This window comes from Notothenia rossii (genome assembly GCF_949606895.1).
Source record: "Notothenia rossii genome assembly, chromosome: 7".
Lineage (NCBI taxonomy): Eukaryota > Metazoa > Chordata > Actinopteri > Perciformes > Nototheniidae > Notothenia > Notothenia rossii.
The window spans coordinates 6,205,087-6,221,584 of NC_136905.1; the positions used below are offsets into that span (position 1 = coordinate 6,205,087).

The window sequence follows — 16,498 nt, forward strand, 5'->3', positions numbered from 1 at the left end:
ATTTGCACTGAAATACTGTGCAAGTCTATCTAAACTGAAAGTATTGTTTAGGAGCCAAATCATTAATGGTTATAAACAGGACCTGTAAAATCCCATTTGTTATTTCTTGTAAGTGTGAAAGTAATTTCTTTCTGATTGTTTTGTAAAAAAACAAACAAATTAACAAAACAAACATGTCGCTGAGGACGATGACCTAATGTGTTATTTAGAAGGAAAATGTATGCTAGAGGGGGTAGGACCGGAAAAGTTTTTTTTAAGCTTCTTCTTGCCCCTGTTGAACATGAGAGACTATTTGAGAATTATTTGTATTTCTTTTTTTGTACTTTGTTATAATTATCATTATGAGTGCAAAAAAAAAAAAGAATATATTTATTATTATTGTTGTTGTATGTTTGGTTTCTGACATGTTCAATGAATTGACTTAAAAAAAAAACGTACTTCCTTTTTTTTAGTAGAGTTGTTCTCAGGACCATTCATTGGAAATGACAGTGTGTGACTTTGAATCAATGCAGGTGTCTCCACATCTGTGTGTGAGCTGTTTTTGTTTTGTATCTTTTTCTGTGAGATCGCTTGTCAACCGTGTTCTGCTGTTTTGTAACATTTCACCTGTTCTTTTCATTTTTTTACATTTCACTGTGGCTTTGTTTAGTGAGTTGCTATTATGCAAATCAATGTCTTTCTTTTGTGTGTCTAGTGTTTCAGGATGAATGAATCACTTCACCAGCCAACTGTCCTCTGAAAGGTTGCATCGTGTGCACGTCTGTGAAGGTTTTTCTTAAATGCTAACCATAACAACTATGAAGGAGTGAGTTGTGTGTATTGTTAGTATGACTAATATTTAGCAGGATATCACAAAAGCAAACAGATTAAAGTTTGCTGGAAAAACCTGCCTTTCTACAACAAACGGGTCATTAACTAAACCGGTGTGCATCCAGTTTCAGGACGTTATTATAATTGTACCGATTAAAGGTGGGGTATGTAATTAACTTCAGAAACACTTTCTGTTATATTCCATGGAATGCTCTTAACATCCCGATAGCAATGAATACATTAAATGCGTTGACAATAAATACATAAAGAAATGTCCTCTGTGTAAAAAGCACGACCAATCATCTGAGCCGGCCCGGCTAAAGTAACTGGATGGCCTACCTGCCTGTCAGCCTTCCATCTGAGCACAAACTTCTCTCGTGCCCTCATTGGTCATGTGCGCGTTCGTGTGTGTTGGAGGAGGGGCTCTGTGAGGAAGTCTGAAGGCAGGGGCAGATTTTTCCGGTTGTGTATTTTCAAATTCGAGCGCTCTCGAGCTGGTTTCTCCAAAATGACATCCCCACCTTTAATTATTCGATTTTTGTGAAATCAAATGTTCCACTATTCTGCATTGTTATTTTTGGTGCGGATAAAACAAGTTATATAAAATAAAACAAAAGGGCACATTTTAGATTGGACAAATGTATGATTTCAGATTGCCATCAAGCTTTAAGTCTAATTATTAGCTTTTCCCCGTTTCGTATACTTTCCTGGATAAGTATTTTCTTATTATACTTTGTAGAATTAATGTATTTAACAACTGCAACTCATTGTGTCCATCAATCTCCATTATCTACTTCTTCTTCCTTCCTATCCCTCTATCCGTTAATTCTGAAACCACTTATAATTGTCAGCGTCATAGAGAGCTATAACCGGTCCTAGCATGCATTGAGCAAGAGGTTGGGTACAGTACGGCTCGGACAGGTCTGCATTTCTCCCTTTCTGACCTTTAACCTCAGTAATTAGCGCTGCCTTCAGGCCCGGTGTCAGAGCGGGTGAAAGGGCGTTCTCCGTGTAGGCGAGTTTTTAATTGTGCCAAGCCACCTGTGAGAGACTTTGCTTGGCAGTAAATGAGGCGGTTGTCCTCCACACTTCTCATCCTCCTCGTCTTTGTGTGTCCTCCTCTCACTTCAGCAGGGACTCTCGATCACATCGCCACACTGACTTAAGGCGCAGCATGCTAATAGGAACTTAGCTGCCACCTCTAACATGCTGCTGCTAATTGCTGAAGTTTCCTCGGTAAACCGCTTGAGATTAGATTTGTATTTGAATAACTACTTTTCACACTTGTATAATGCACTGTAGTATATCATATCCTTTGTCTTTTAGTAGTAGGTCTGTCTATCACAGTATATTTTATATTGTGTATTCTAGAGATATATATATTTCTACTGGCTCATGTGCAATACCTTGTTGACATGCTGCTGTAACGAAACAATTTACAATGTGTGATCAATACATTAGATTATTTTAGATTTGATGTATGGGTTATTGTTGTTCACAGCAGCATATTTATTAACATTAACATTGAATATGTACATATCAACTGTAGAAATAAATACATCTATAGCATATCTATAAAGGGGCACACTCAATAAGTTAGAATACACTATAATAAACCTCTCTACTTTTAAAAATGTGAAAGAAAAAAATGAAATGCATGCAAATTGTTAGGGTTATTGAAAACAGTGAAAGTATATCAAATATGGTTTAATTTGATATGCTAGCCCATTGGTTAGGAGAACTGTAATATTCTCCATCTTCTAGCATAGGCTCAAGCGGTTTGCATTGTTTTGTGTTGCTTATAAATGTGTCACTTGATTGTGTGTGTATATATAGGATATACATATTGTAATGTATTTTTATATTCGGGCTTGTGGGAAACAGTATTTTGATCCCTCTGTCTGTACACACAAACTGAACGCTTTCTTTGTCCTGTACATTGACGTGTCCTCGCCCTGGTCTCTCTGCAGGTGGGAGGTGATTGATCTGCGGGACATGTGTTTCTGGTGAGGTTTCATCGTCGTCTGCCACCATGAGGCCCCCCCCCCTCCTCCTGGCTCTCACCCTGGCCTCCTTCCTCCCTCAGCTGTCCTCCGGAGGCACGCCCTTCCCCCAGGACCTGGAGCCCATCAGCGTCGTGGGCAGAGAGTGTGAGTTCAACAGAAATCTGTTTCAAAAAGTGTTGCTATGGTGATACCGGTTGCAGGAGTAAAAACGTAATGTACATCGAGGGTCACTAAGGCATAATATCATCACTCGGGAGCGAGGCTCATAGCGGCCGGTGTGTTTCGAGGGTTTGTTCGCAGCGGGAGGTTTATTCAGCGGCGCGGATAGATTTCTTATTTCTTCCCTTTTGCTTCAGACGTTTGAAATCAGGAAACTATATCAGCAAGAAAACCCATGTTCCAGTCAAAGCTGAGGGACAGTTTGTAAGGGAGTAATCCTAACTGTTTAGAGAAGAAGACATATTGTGTTTAAAGCTAAGTAATATATCAAATAAGAAGACATATGTCGATGTATTACTCTACTTGAGTGACACTTTAACTATAAGGTTAAACCAAAACAGTTCTTTGGTACTGTTGTTAGTACCAAAGAAAACGGCTGGGATATATTTATTCCTTCCCTTTGGTGTGGATGTTTAAAATCAGGAACTATATCAGCAAGAAAACACGTTTTCTAGTCAAAGCTGAGGGACAGTGTGTAAGGGAGTAATCCTACAAAGACATATTCTGTTTATGTTACTCTAAAGCAAAGTAGTACATCAAATAAGAAGACCTTATTTGATGTACTACTCTACTTTAGTTACACTTTAACTATAAGGTTAAAACGAAACGGCAAACCCATTAACAATTATTTCTACCCAAGAAAACAAACCATCCCAAAACACTTAAGTTTGATGTATTGATATTTATTCAAATGTTTATTTCCGATGTGTTTGCTCCTTTATCTTGATTGTTTCTCCGTACAACTCTGATGTTTTTTTACTGAGACAAATGGCTTGAATCTGCTTAGTTTGTTTGTAATGAGGGTCTGTTCCTGAACGGTTCCTTGTTCGCAATATTTTGATATGTTATTGCTACTTTGAGTTTATTTATTAAGACAACATTTTCATCCATTCTCTCCACAATGCTTTGGACCAAAGGTAACACACTAAGTGACTAAAGTGTAATATAATGATGTTTATAACATGTTTATTTAGGATGCTGCTGCTCAGTCCCAGTTGTGTTTGGGGTTGGCTTGGAAACAAACAAACTGACTCTGGTGCAGACACAAGATTAATTTCTGAATGAGCTTACCCACGTCTTTAGTTTCGCAACTCTTGTTTTGTTGTTAATGAAATTGTGCGAACACAACAAAGACCAGACTTAAAAAGGCAATATTGGATAATTGTGTCCTTGGTACCCACAAGGCCAAGCTACATGTACACAGTCATTGATATATACCACATTACGGTAAATGTTAGCAAAGCCCCTTTGAAAAGAACAGGCCCGTCAGTATCATGCAGCTGGCGGATCAGTAATGAGTGACCCGACAGTAAAACTAAACATATCTATAACTAGTTACGGTAGTTTGTAAAGGTAATTAAAATAGCTACGTGTGATATTCTAACCTGAAGTGTGTTTTGTCCGCTCACCGCTGCAGGGGATCATGCAGAGCTGCGTGTCGACTCGTCAGCAGCAGCTGATCTCTCTCTCCCGTCAGATTAGACTTCACTCGCGTTTATGTCCATATCGATCAGATCTAGTTCTAGCTAATGATATGACTACATGCTTATTAAAAGACACCTAAACAATAAGCGTCGCTATGCAACCGGGTGAGGCCACAAAGTATAGCGCAGCATTATGCATTTGTTTACATGCCCACCGGAAGGCATTACCAACAGATCAACGCACAATCAACCCATACAGGACATCTCTTTCTCCACATTACGTGTTAGACATTAGAATTGACTCTTCTTGTCTGTCACATACAGTAAGTGGCGCAACTGATGCGGTATTGTGCTAAGGGGAAATTATTTTGACCGGAGAGATTTAGATTTTCCAGTCTTCAGCATATTTTACCGGTCAACGTCCGGTAATTACTGGCTTACGGAAACTCTGCCTCCTACCTAAGGTTAGTTTACGGGCACAATCTCACAAAACCCGCGTGTGGGGACCTAACCCCAATACACCTAGGGGACTTCAACCACCTGATAAAGGCTGATGACGAAGTATTGCTCAGCCCTTCTAGCTGCAGAGAGTTCAGCAGCCGCAGAGATAAGAGTTTGACTGAGGAGCTTCTTGGACGTCTGTGACTCTGAAGAAACCGCTTCATCGGACCCTGGCACCCAATCACTGGGGAGGTCCACGTTAAGGTCCCGGCTCTAAATGTAATGGCCCATAATTGATTTAAGAGGTGGCCGAGACCATGGCCCACACGCTGTAATTGATCTATCTGGAAGAGAGTAACGCAACCATTAGCAGGAATAGCTGCGCTAATAGTGCTATATGTGGAACTCCATCCCAGGTGTAATGAGAGCAATTTATCACCTCTGGTTCCAGCAGGTGACAGCGGGGCACGAGGTCCCGCACATCTCCGCCAGACGTCCATTATGAATGGTGGTACTTCACGGGGACGAAGTCTATAATATCATACTTCTTCCTGGAAGTGGACAGATGACTCAGCAGCTTGTCTTTTCTGTGACTGCTGAGGCTGTTGGAGGCAAGGAATATAGATAATTATGCAGGAGTTGTTGGAGAAAGAAGCTGCTGCCATGTTGGATCTTATATTAAAGTCTGCCTCCAGGCACGTTTTGAAGTCAGAACACTCCGCTATGATTCGTGCTGTCTTTAAATCGTTCCCAACAATAAAAAAAGGTTTCACTTATCTCCGAAAAAAGACTGCAATCACATCAACTTGTTCTCCTTCTTTGAGGAATTGTACCTCATGTGGGAATGCTTGTGATCTTGAAGCTCCAAATCAAAGAGTTGGGATTCTGGAATATTTTCTCCATTAGAAGAAAGATCTTAGGGATACAGCCACACATGCTTGACTCAAGAGTTGGAAACAAAACGGGTGACTAGCAGACAAATGTAATGTTGTGTTTGGTTAGCATCTTTTATTTGTTTATGTTGTTTGCTAGCTTGTAACTGGCAGTGGCCGAACTCACGTTGGTGGTTGAGAAACGTAATGTCTATTGGTTTGTTTGTGGTAGATAGAGGAAAGTACCCCCGGTTTAAATCCACAAACTGCACATTCTACCATGTTTGTAGCAGTCCTAACTTCCCCTCCCCCCCCCCCCCCCGTCAGGAGATGAATTTTGCATGTTTCGTGATAAACTACACGGGTACTAGGGCTGCACCATATATCGTGTCGTGACGATAATCGCGATATTCACATCGCATGGACGTGCAATTTAAAAAAAATTTAAAAAATTTAAAAAAATGGTTTTAAATGTTTCTTTTTCTTTCTTTCTTTTTTTAGGACTTGCGATATTAAGTAGGCAAATTAACTCAAACACGTCATGTTACAATTATTTTGCTGCTTGCACTGAATAAAGTAGTTTCATGTGTTTCTCCAGGGCAGTTTGGCGCTGCTAACCGAGCTAGCTCAGCTTGTTGCTCTGATAGCTTAAGATCCAGACGTCCGTGACTAAAATCTTTCATCCGGTTAAATATAGTTAAAAAAATACCAATTGTATTAAAGTTCAAGAAACGATGGTTTGCGGGAAAAAAAACTGTCTTTTCTTCAATTCCTGTATGTTTTCATTTCGCAATGTCAGTTGTTTCCAATATCGTGCAGCCCTAACGGATACAAGACAGTACACTCAAGGTCAGACATTTCAGGGACATATGAGAAAAACACATTTTCTAGTATTCGCTTTATTCCCCAGAATGTCATTCTCAGCCGAATGCATAGGCTCCATAAACCATGTCCTGACGATAAATGTCAAACTGTGATGTGGAGGGCAAAGTTATAAAGTATATTATACGTTTTTTGTCGCAACTAAGGACAGAATCGGACAATTTCACTTACCATGAAATTTTGATTTACACTATAATACAACATTTAGACTTTCCACTAACACGATGGCTCACCTCATCTACTCTGTGATCATTGAAAAATAACTAATCTCTTTTGAATGGTGAATTAATCCCATTTGTTTTGGAGCTAAGGCACAATGGATCTATAAAGAGGGTGTACGGTTTGACTTTACCATTTACAGAGTGTATTTAATTCGTCTTTTTATGTAAATTACTATATTGCTGTATACTTTAACACATATTCACAAAGAGGCTACATTATTGTCTGGGAGATATGATGACATTTAAACCCTCATACAGCTTTTTTATAAAACCATTTAGAGAGTATTGCAAGCTGATAAAAACCAGCTATTGCAAGATTAACACTAGACGTTGACTGTTCTTTTCACAAAATATGTATTTGCACATTGGCCACCAAATTCCTGGATGACATTTTATTAAGTGCAGCAACTATTTATTTTCATTAGTGCTTAATCTTATTACAAATGGCCCTTCACAGTCTCCTTATCCTTCAGATGACCTAACAAATGTTTTTAAAATACTTTCAGTTCACTTTAATCAGATACAAATGACTCTTGGGTCATTTTTCCTGAAATGACGGAATAACTATCAAAATAGTTGCTTATTAATGATGCAGTGGCAATGGTGGTCTGAATAAAGAGGCCCTATTCTGCTCTTTGGGGGTTTTCTTTTCCTGTAGTGTGATATTTAGGTTTGTGTGCATGTAAATGGTCTGCAAAAGCTAACATTTCCCAACAAATCCACTCCATTGGACTCCTTTGTCTTCTTCTGTATGATAATGACATCACTATGTAACACTCAAGCTTCTATTGGCTAATGCTCCGACGCATTGTACCTGACAGGCTAAAGGGCGGGACATCTCTAAGCGGTTGACCAATCACAACAGAGCCGGCCAGCTAACCAATCAGAGCAGACTGGGCCCTGGTTTTAGACAGAGGGTGAAAAGAGGTGCTGCAGCACAGGCAGTATGAGAACAATAAAGAGCTTTTTGAACATTAAAGCATGGAGACATGTCCCAGTAGAGACACTACATACTGACATACACCTGAACATCAGCAGGAGAGGACTCTTTAAAGTAGAGACACTACATACTGATATACACCTGAACATCAGCAGGAGAGGACTCTTTAAAGTAGAGACACTACATACTGATATACACCTGAACATCAGCAGGAGAGGACTCTTTAAAGTAGAGAAACTACATACTGATATACACCTGAACATCAGCAGGAGAGGACTCTTTAAAGTAGAGACACTACGTACTGATATACACCTGAACATCAGCAGGAGAGGATTCTTTAAGGACATACACTTTAGATTTGATTCAGCCTTTGGCTGGCATGTTTTTCCAGAGGCAGTAATGTGAGGTAACCCTTGGGACCATCACCAGCCTTTGCTCCTGCGTGTTGCCCTGAGCAATGCTCCAGCTGACCCCAGAGCCCTTAAAGGAAGTGAAAGTGCTGCAGAGTAATTAGAGAAATCCTCATTTGCCAGAGGGAGGAAGGCAGAGTCTCTTCAGCAGACAGACAGCGGGGTCCACGCTCACTCAGACATTAGGCCTTTCAATCTTTAAGCAGTCAATGTGAGAGCAGGGGGGGGGACACACGGCTCCCTGTAGAGAGACCAATTGTGGTGTATTTCTATCAGGGTTTGCTAATTCAGCACGGTCAGAAAGAAAGCTGAAGGGCATTTAATACTGTGGAGTATAGAAGAAAAAATAGAAAGGAAACAGCAGGGGAAGTCCGACGTGAAAGACAGCCTTGTGCCAGTACTCGGCTTTTTTTATTTCTGCCTGGAGCATCCTTTTTTTATCAAACATTTGCAAGGCATGTCTATCTACGGACTGGCTGTCATTATTTAACCGCTGGACTCCATTTCCCATTGTCTAAATCCCTCCAGTACGTTAATCTGCTGGAATATAAAAATACAAGATTACATTCAAATGCACGGCAGGATGAAGGGCAAATCAAGCTACATGAGTTAGCATCACTGTAGCTCCCCTTCTCTCCGCACCACATCTTAACTCACCACTTCTGTGTGAATGCACCTGATTTCTATAGACCTGAGTTTTCTGTATTTGTAGAGGTCTTCCCGGGCTGTTTGCTCAGGTAAAAGGATTTAAATTGCATTCCCGACAACACCAAGGTTGACTCTAATCACCTCGGAGATACACGAGTGCTTTTTAAATAAGATTTCATCAGACAAACATCCAGATGATTTTGTTTCCTTGTCCTCTTTTTGGCACAGCCCCCAGACATGTCCGTTAAGAGATGCTTTCCTGGAGTCGTTTATTTAAATCAGACTGACTTCTTTGACACCACCAGCTAATTTGCAACTTTGGATGCTATTTTCTCCTCTACTCATCCACCTACACAAGAGCACATTAGCATACAGTGCAGGCTGTGGGTTTTTGGTACAGTATCCCATCTTGAAACCTTGGTTTATTGTCAGTCAAACTGTAAAGGTTATATATTTTTCTTCAGCGTTTGATTTCTTGTGGAAACAAACTAACAGAGCTATTTGTGAAACAGCTTAAAAAATAACATAATTACTTGATTTTACAACCCTTTTTTTCCGCTTTTAAAAAGGAAATGTTTACTAAGACCTCAACGGGACATACTGTAACACCTTACTTGTAGCCGAACCTTTGCTGAGGAGCTTAGACACCAAGAAAACTGTTTTGACCCAAACCCGTTTGATCTGAGAATAGAACAGCAACCTCAATTAAGTAAATTAAAAACCTATCTTTTTGATTTGGCTTATAATTTGGGGCAATTGTCATTTTTTTGTATTATTACTGTTCATGTTTTATGGTTCAGTGATATACCTTGTTTTTAATGATGTCCCTCATTTGTTATCGTCCTTTTCTGTCATACTCTGTGGAGCACTTTTTTTTTTTTTAAAAGGTGCTATATAAATAACGTTTATTATTATTCAGGGTTTTTACGGTCATTCAAAACCTGGAAAAGTCATGGAAATTCAAAATGCAAATTCCAGGCCCTGGGAAAGTTATGGAAAGCAATTTTTTTCCCAAAGTTTTGGAAAAGTCATGGAAATGTAATCAAAGTTGCGTTAAATAATTTATATTTTATCTAATCGCCGAAATAGCAATACTATAATGATAATAAATACTGTATCGTTTAGTAATGAAACGTAAAATGGCATTTAACCGACGAGGTGTTTTGCTGGTGAGAGATTATAGTCTAGTCTAGTCTCCAGTGGCTTTAGCCTGTAGAAGCTAGTAAGCCTTCTATTAGATTCTTTTTAGACACAACAAGTTAAATATGCAGACCTTATTTTCCAGCTTACCAAGTTAAAATAAAAATGTTTCAGTGGTACCGCTGAGAAAGATCAAATGTTTTGGTCATGGAGAATTAGGTAAAGGTCATTGGAGAAGTCATTGAAAGTCATTGGTGAAAAAGTGTATGAACCCTGATTATTAAACTGTTTCCCTTTTCTCCCTCCATGTCCTCCCCCCCCTCAGCCTCCTACCTCTTCCCCAGCTTCCAGGGCCTGATGTCGGACAACGACACCGTGCGCCTGGGCCTAGACTTCCAGAGGATGCTGAGGATCAACCGGATGCTCTATATCGCTGCCCGGTCAGTCCTCCTCTCTCACATGTTTATCACAACCGAAGATTACATTACATTACATCTGAAGAAGATCTGATGCTGCTTTGTTTATGTTGTTTACTGAGGCTAAAGTGTTGGAGAAAAGAATTCCAGGAGCAGGCCAATACTCCAGGTGCCCTCATAACATGTTCGCTTTACAAAAGGATGACCCATACTGGTATTATTTTACACAAATGGGTCAAATCTTTGTATTTGTCAAGCACATTTTATGGTAAGATGGTGGATTTAACACGAGAACATGCAGACATTTTTAGATATTATCCAACGTAAAAACAAACACAAAAAAAGAAAAACAAAAAGTGTACTTTACACCTTCTAAGTATCGGACAATAACAGTGTTGATGGAAATAAGAGAAATAACATTCAAAGAGTAATCGAGGACAAGTTAAAGGGACTGTCTGCTACAAACCGCTTTGATAAAATAGGAAAATATATAGTTACGTTCATATATTTTCCTTTTTTAAAGCACATTTGTTTATGACACATAGGCAATTTGTAGGCTACAGTGACCCTGAAGTATCCATTTGATCTTATTATGGGTTATAATGGATTTAGTTGTTTGCTTCACCTCAATTTCATTGTAAAAGTCCATTAAGCTTGAAGTCAATGCAGGTCTCATTTCCAGTGAGAGCTAGGCAACGGGCAAATGGGCTCTTGAAAAATCTGAGGCTGCTTTGTTTATGTTGTTTACTGAGGCTAAAATGTTGGAGAAAATAATTCCAGGAGCAGCCCATTTCTTCAGCTGCCCACATAACATGTTCGCTTTACAAAGGGATAACTCATAAAGGCATTATTTTACACAAATGGGTACATAGTAGTGTTGCACAGCGTACCAATACTTGAAAGGTAACGCGATACCCTGCCGTTAAAAACGTTACGGTTCCTCCGTTTCATTAGTATCGGTACTTTAAGAATGACGGGGGAAAATACTCCGGTGAGAAAGCGCCGTTTTAATAAGAGTCGTGTGTGTTCAGCGCTCTGCTTCCACTCCCTGCACTGCAGCCGTGCCTGCAGTCCCGCCCCTCTCAAGCACGCTCTAAGCCCCTCCCCTCTCTCGTGCACGCGCTAGCTGCCAGAGCATGTGAGAAAACGAGAAGCATGGCTGCAAGTGGGAGTGCAACTGCCGCTGCGCCTCGGCTTGTTGACAAAAAAGACGCCAGAAGCGAAAAACAAAAAAGTTGTTTATAGATGATGCTTAATTGCATTTAATACAAATTCTAGTCATTTCTTTAATTTATTGTTCTCATTGTTTAAAAGTTTGCGTTCTGGTTCTGGTGTGAAATAAAGCACAATAATTACATATAAGACTTTCCCTTTTTTTAAGAAAAGTATCGAAAAATAATCGGAATCGCAATTCTTGACTCGGTATCGAAACCAAAATGTTGGTATCGTATCAACACTAGTACATAGTGTATAAGGGCTCCAGTGTTTGTAAGCACATTAGGATTTCACAAGTAGGACACGAGGACGTTCTTTGAAAAAAGCAAGATATTATTGAAGGTAAAAACTAAACAAACGGAAAAAAAGAAACGCAAGGTGTACTCTACGCCTTCGTAGTCTCTAACAATAACAGTGTTGATACAAGAAAGAAAATGCAAAGACTAATCAAAGATAAAAGGACTGTCTGCTACAAAAAAGCTTTGATAAAGGAGGCATAACAAATCTTTTTCTGACCACTTTTCCTTGTTTTGTTCATGACACATAGGAAATGTTTAGGCTACTGACCCTGAAGTATCCATTTGATCTTATCATGGGTTTGATAGAATAGATTTAGTTTTTTTCCCCTTAATTTCACCGTAAAAGTCAATTAAGCTTGAAGTCAATTCAGGTCTCATTTCCAGTGAGAGCTAGGCAACAGGCAAATGGTGAATTGAAAGGCATGTGAGGGAGAGAAATGTACAAAATGTGCAACGTCATAAGCAGAGAGGCAATCAAAAAACAGTAAAGCAGACAGCTGGTAAACAAAAGAAATAATGTCAACAGTAAATAACGTAAGAATGCACGTTTACAGAGTTATTCATGAATCTAAATGCTAATGTTCCTGCTGTTAGCGCTGGACTTGAATGCACCTAAACTTAATTAACTATGTAAATATGCCAGACGGACCTGCACACAAACACTTCCTGTTTGCAGTTGTTGCAACAAGTCTTTCTAGTGCATCTCATCTTAATTGCCCACTGCTCTCCTCTTAATCAAGATGTCGTACGTTACTTATCTAACAAGTACAGGTTGCTCCCCCTCCGCCTAAACTCCAATGTGCAAAATAAATTGAGCTTCAGTTATTGGCTCCCTCTCAAACTGCAGAGCTCTCACTGCCAAGAGCCCCATCTACCAAATGTTTATCCTTAATGTACTGAAATGGACTTCATATTTTCCACAGCTGCATACACAGAGTGCGCGCCTCGCTTCACAAAGTCATGCATTCGGTCGATAGTTGGGAAAGTTTTTTGAGTGTTGTGGAAAGTTTTCATGAATTGAAAAGCCAGTAAGATAGTGTGTTAACCCAGCTTCGATCCGTGCCTTTGAAGCATTGTTTTGGTGAAATGGTTGGATCTTATGGAGCTCTGCATTCAACACTGACGAGAAGCGTGTGGAGACGCCCCAATAACGCTGTCCTTACTCTCTTCCAGGGACCATGTGTTTGCCATCAACCTCGCGTCTTCCTCTGAGCAGATAATCCCACAGCAGGTAGGAGCGTCTGCACACAACCTGACAAAATGTAGTCACCTCTGTTTCTATGTTTGATATCCAGCATGGCGTCTGGCTTGATATGCGTTTGAATCCGTATCGCTGTAATGAATTTTGTGTTGTCTGTCCGTCAACTGTGCAACTTTTTACATTACATTGCATTTAGCTGGCACTTTAATCCAAAGCGATTTACAATAAGTGCATTCAAACTTGAAGAAAACAGAATCATATAAGTACATCAGGTTTCATAGAGACAAACATTTCAAGTGCTACTCAACTGGCTTTAGATAAGCCAGCCCTTTATTAGTATATAAGTGCTTTGTTAGTCATTCTATCGCTCGAAGTGGAGTCTAAAGAGATGAGTTTTCAGTCTGCGCCGGAAGATGTGTAAGCTATCTGCTGTCCTGATGTCAATGGGGAGCTCATTCCACCATTTTGGAGCCAGGATAGCAAACCCACGTGTTTTTGCTGATGGGAACTTGGGTCCCCCTCGCAGTGCGGGTGCAGCGAGCTGATTGGCTGATGCAGAGCTGAGTGCACGTTCTGGGGTGTACGGTTTAACCATGTCCTGGATGTAGGAAGGGCCAGATCCATTCGCAGCATGGTACGCAAGCACCAGAGTCTTGAAGTGGATTCTAGCAGTTACTGGAAGCCAGTGAAGGGAGCGGAGGAGCGGCGTGGTGTTGGAGACTTTAGGAAGGTTGAGGACCAGACGAGCCGCTGCATTCTGGATGAGCTGCAGAGGACTTTTGCTGTTTAGCATTTAGCATATTTAGCATGTGGTATAAAAGATCACTATAATGATGGTATCGCATTTAAAGCTAACTTCATTCCAACTCATTACCACATGTACTCTTTTACTTTTGGCATTATGGTCAATACACCTCATTTACACAAATATCCTCTTATTTTTTAATTAAACTTTAGTTAAGATTAAAGGAACGTACCTTGATTGATTATCACATACTGGTATTTGTCAACGTGTAGTCAGGGTTCTGTTAACCTTTAGACATTGATACAATTTGATGCTAAAATAACAGGAACTGAATGTTATTTTTTACATTTGCTTTCTGTTCATTTGCTTTCTGTTCATTTGCTTTCTGTTCATTTGCTTTCTGTTCATTTGCTTTCTGTTCATTTGCTTTCTGTTCATTTGCTTTCTGTTCATTTTCTCAATCTTACAAACTCACAACCAGGAAGAGATCTTACTCTAAGTACAACGTTTCAGCAACATTCAGAATCAATACCAATAATCTCTAAATGAGTAACCAGAAAAGATTAAAAATAATTACCAAGATTTCCTGGATTTTTTTAATGTAAATAATGTTAAAATAGGTTTTAGGATTCTGTGGTCATTTAGTTGATATTTGACGATGTAAGCAAACATATTTCACAAAACTGAATGTGGGGTTTTGCTAAAACTGATATTATGTGATATGTAAACACCTTTACCTGTTCAAAGGTAAGGTCTGATATAAGGCAGAGATCCTGAGACTTGTTTTTCGGAACCCCCGTGTGTTTTCACGGGAAATCTCTTGTAATGTTTGTATGTCATTATTTCCCTTTCTCCCCTTGTCTGCCTTTCCGTTGAAGTATCAAGCAATCTCTCTTGAGACGTATATCCAATACAAGTGCAGCGGGGCTCTCGTGGCTTCTGCAGTGCCACGCTCCTTCCCATCTGAATCTCATTTGTCAAACACGATTGCACTGAAATAAAAGCCCTCCGAGGCCGCGGACTGTTGTTTCCTCGTATTTAGATGAGTGCTCCACACGGATATGCATTCTGATCAGACCCCCTCCCCATGTGAGGGAGATCTGAAGTATTGACCTGGGTGTAAATCTGTGGCACCGAGAAATGGGAACAGTTCATATTTTCTCCGTTACGTTAAATGAGAGTTTGGGGATGGAATGTTTGTAGACAAAGTCTTTTTTCGCCGTTTACTCAAGCCTCTGCCACCTCCAGCGTGACAGCAGGAACAGAGTGGGAAATCACTGAAGACCAATATAATGCTTTTTACTCCCCTAAATGACTCGTAGAATAGGTGTGCCTTCTTCTTATTCATCTCAAGTCCATTCGTTCACTCATTTCAAACCGTCTCTTCATCTTTTACCCTCATCACATTCTCCTCTCTTCGCTGATCTCCCTGGGCTTCGGTGGCCATAACATAAGTAATTATTAGTAAACCAAATGGAGCGTAGACGAGGCGGGGCCCATTTCCATAATGCTGACTCAGCTGAATCGTGTCAAACCTTCACAAAGTCACGCCGGAGATGTTCTTCGCATCCTGGAGGCGCTGGCTCTCCAATCGGAGACAAAAGGAGTTTTATATACGGCTCAGGAAATGATGACTAGTCCTCAGTCTTTAATGTCATTCAGTAAAAGTACCGGCACAACGAAATGCAGTTAGCATCAAACCAGAAGTGTTAGAAAAGCAGTAAAGTGCAGTAAAGTGCAGTGATGTGTATATTAGAAGTATTCTAAATACAGTATGTACAGTAGGAACAGTATTATTAGGTATCAAACACTATGAAGGGACATATCAACCTCCTGACTGAGCTTATTGATAGTAATATTTGGACAGATTGTCTTGTGTTTCCCCCAAAAAGTATCAAACATACAAAATATGTGCAGCACCATGTACTGCAGGGCATCCCTCCATATTTAATTTTTTTTCCAAACCTCTTGAAGACCCAAACCAACGATCAATAGATCCCACTAACTAATTGTACATCTGTTAAACTGGTTGTAGTTAAGATTGAGTCGACCCCACATCCAGTGCACCTCTGATGTAAAACCCTTTCTTGTGTATCAATCCGCCGCTGAAAATAGTCCCAGGCAAAGGCACCGTTTTCAACTGCTTGAATAATGTTTACTGAAAACTACAGAGCGCAGCTGTTTCAGGACATTAATGAGCCTTTGTGAGAAATCAAAATGTTTATTTAAGACCTTTTTCCAAACACATAAATCTGCAGAAAGAGGCATATGGCTTTCGGCCAAGTGACGTAAACAAAAGGGAAGTCAGAAATCTAAAGGGGAATAACTAATGCATTAGTGGGTTTGGGCATTTCACTGGATTTGTTAATTATTAAACATATTGCATTCGGTAGAAATCAAGAAAAGTTTGGTTTAAAGCCCACCCGATTGAGATGCATGTCGTTCCTCCATCAGGTGTTCCCGTCTGTTAGATTGCATTCTGCTTTCCGAAGTATTTTCTGATTAGACCGCTGGATGGAAAGCTTTCCAATGAAATGGAAAAGCAGCTCTGAGAAACAACAGAACAAGGCGCCTGTGGGACAAATTGTTTTTCAGGGACTTTTGGTCCA

The 16,498-nt window shown here is 40.0% G+C and overlaps 1 protein-coding gene across 1 annotated transcript in view; it reads left to right on the forward strand.

Moving 5' to 3' along the window:
• sema6cb (semaphorin 6Cb) overlaps nt 1-16,498 on the forward strand; it is a 188,795-nt gene that overhangs the window by 96,158 nt on the left and 76,139 nt on the right. Inside the window, exons 4-6 of the mRNA XM_079640911.1 lie at nt 2,781-2,960; nt 10,339-10,453; nt 13,117-13,225. Coding sequence (XP_079497037.1) covers nt 2,843-2,960; nt 10,339-10,453; nt 13,117-13,225 — 342 coding nt within the window. The 5' untranslated portion in view covers nt 2,781-2,842. The remainder of the gene's footprint in view (nt 1-2,780; nt 2,961-10,338; nt 10,454-13,116; nt 13,226-16,498) is intronic.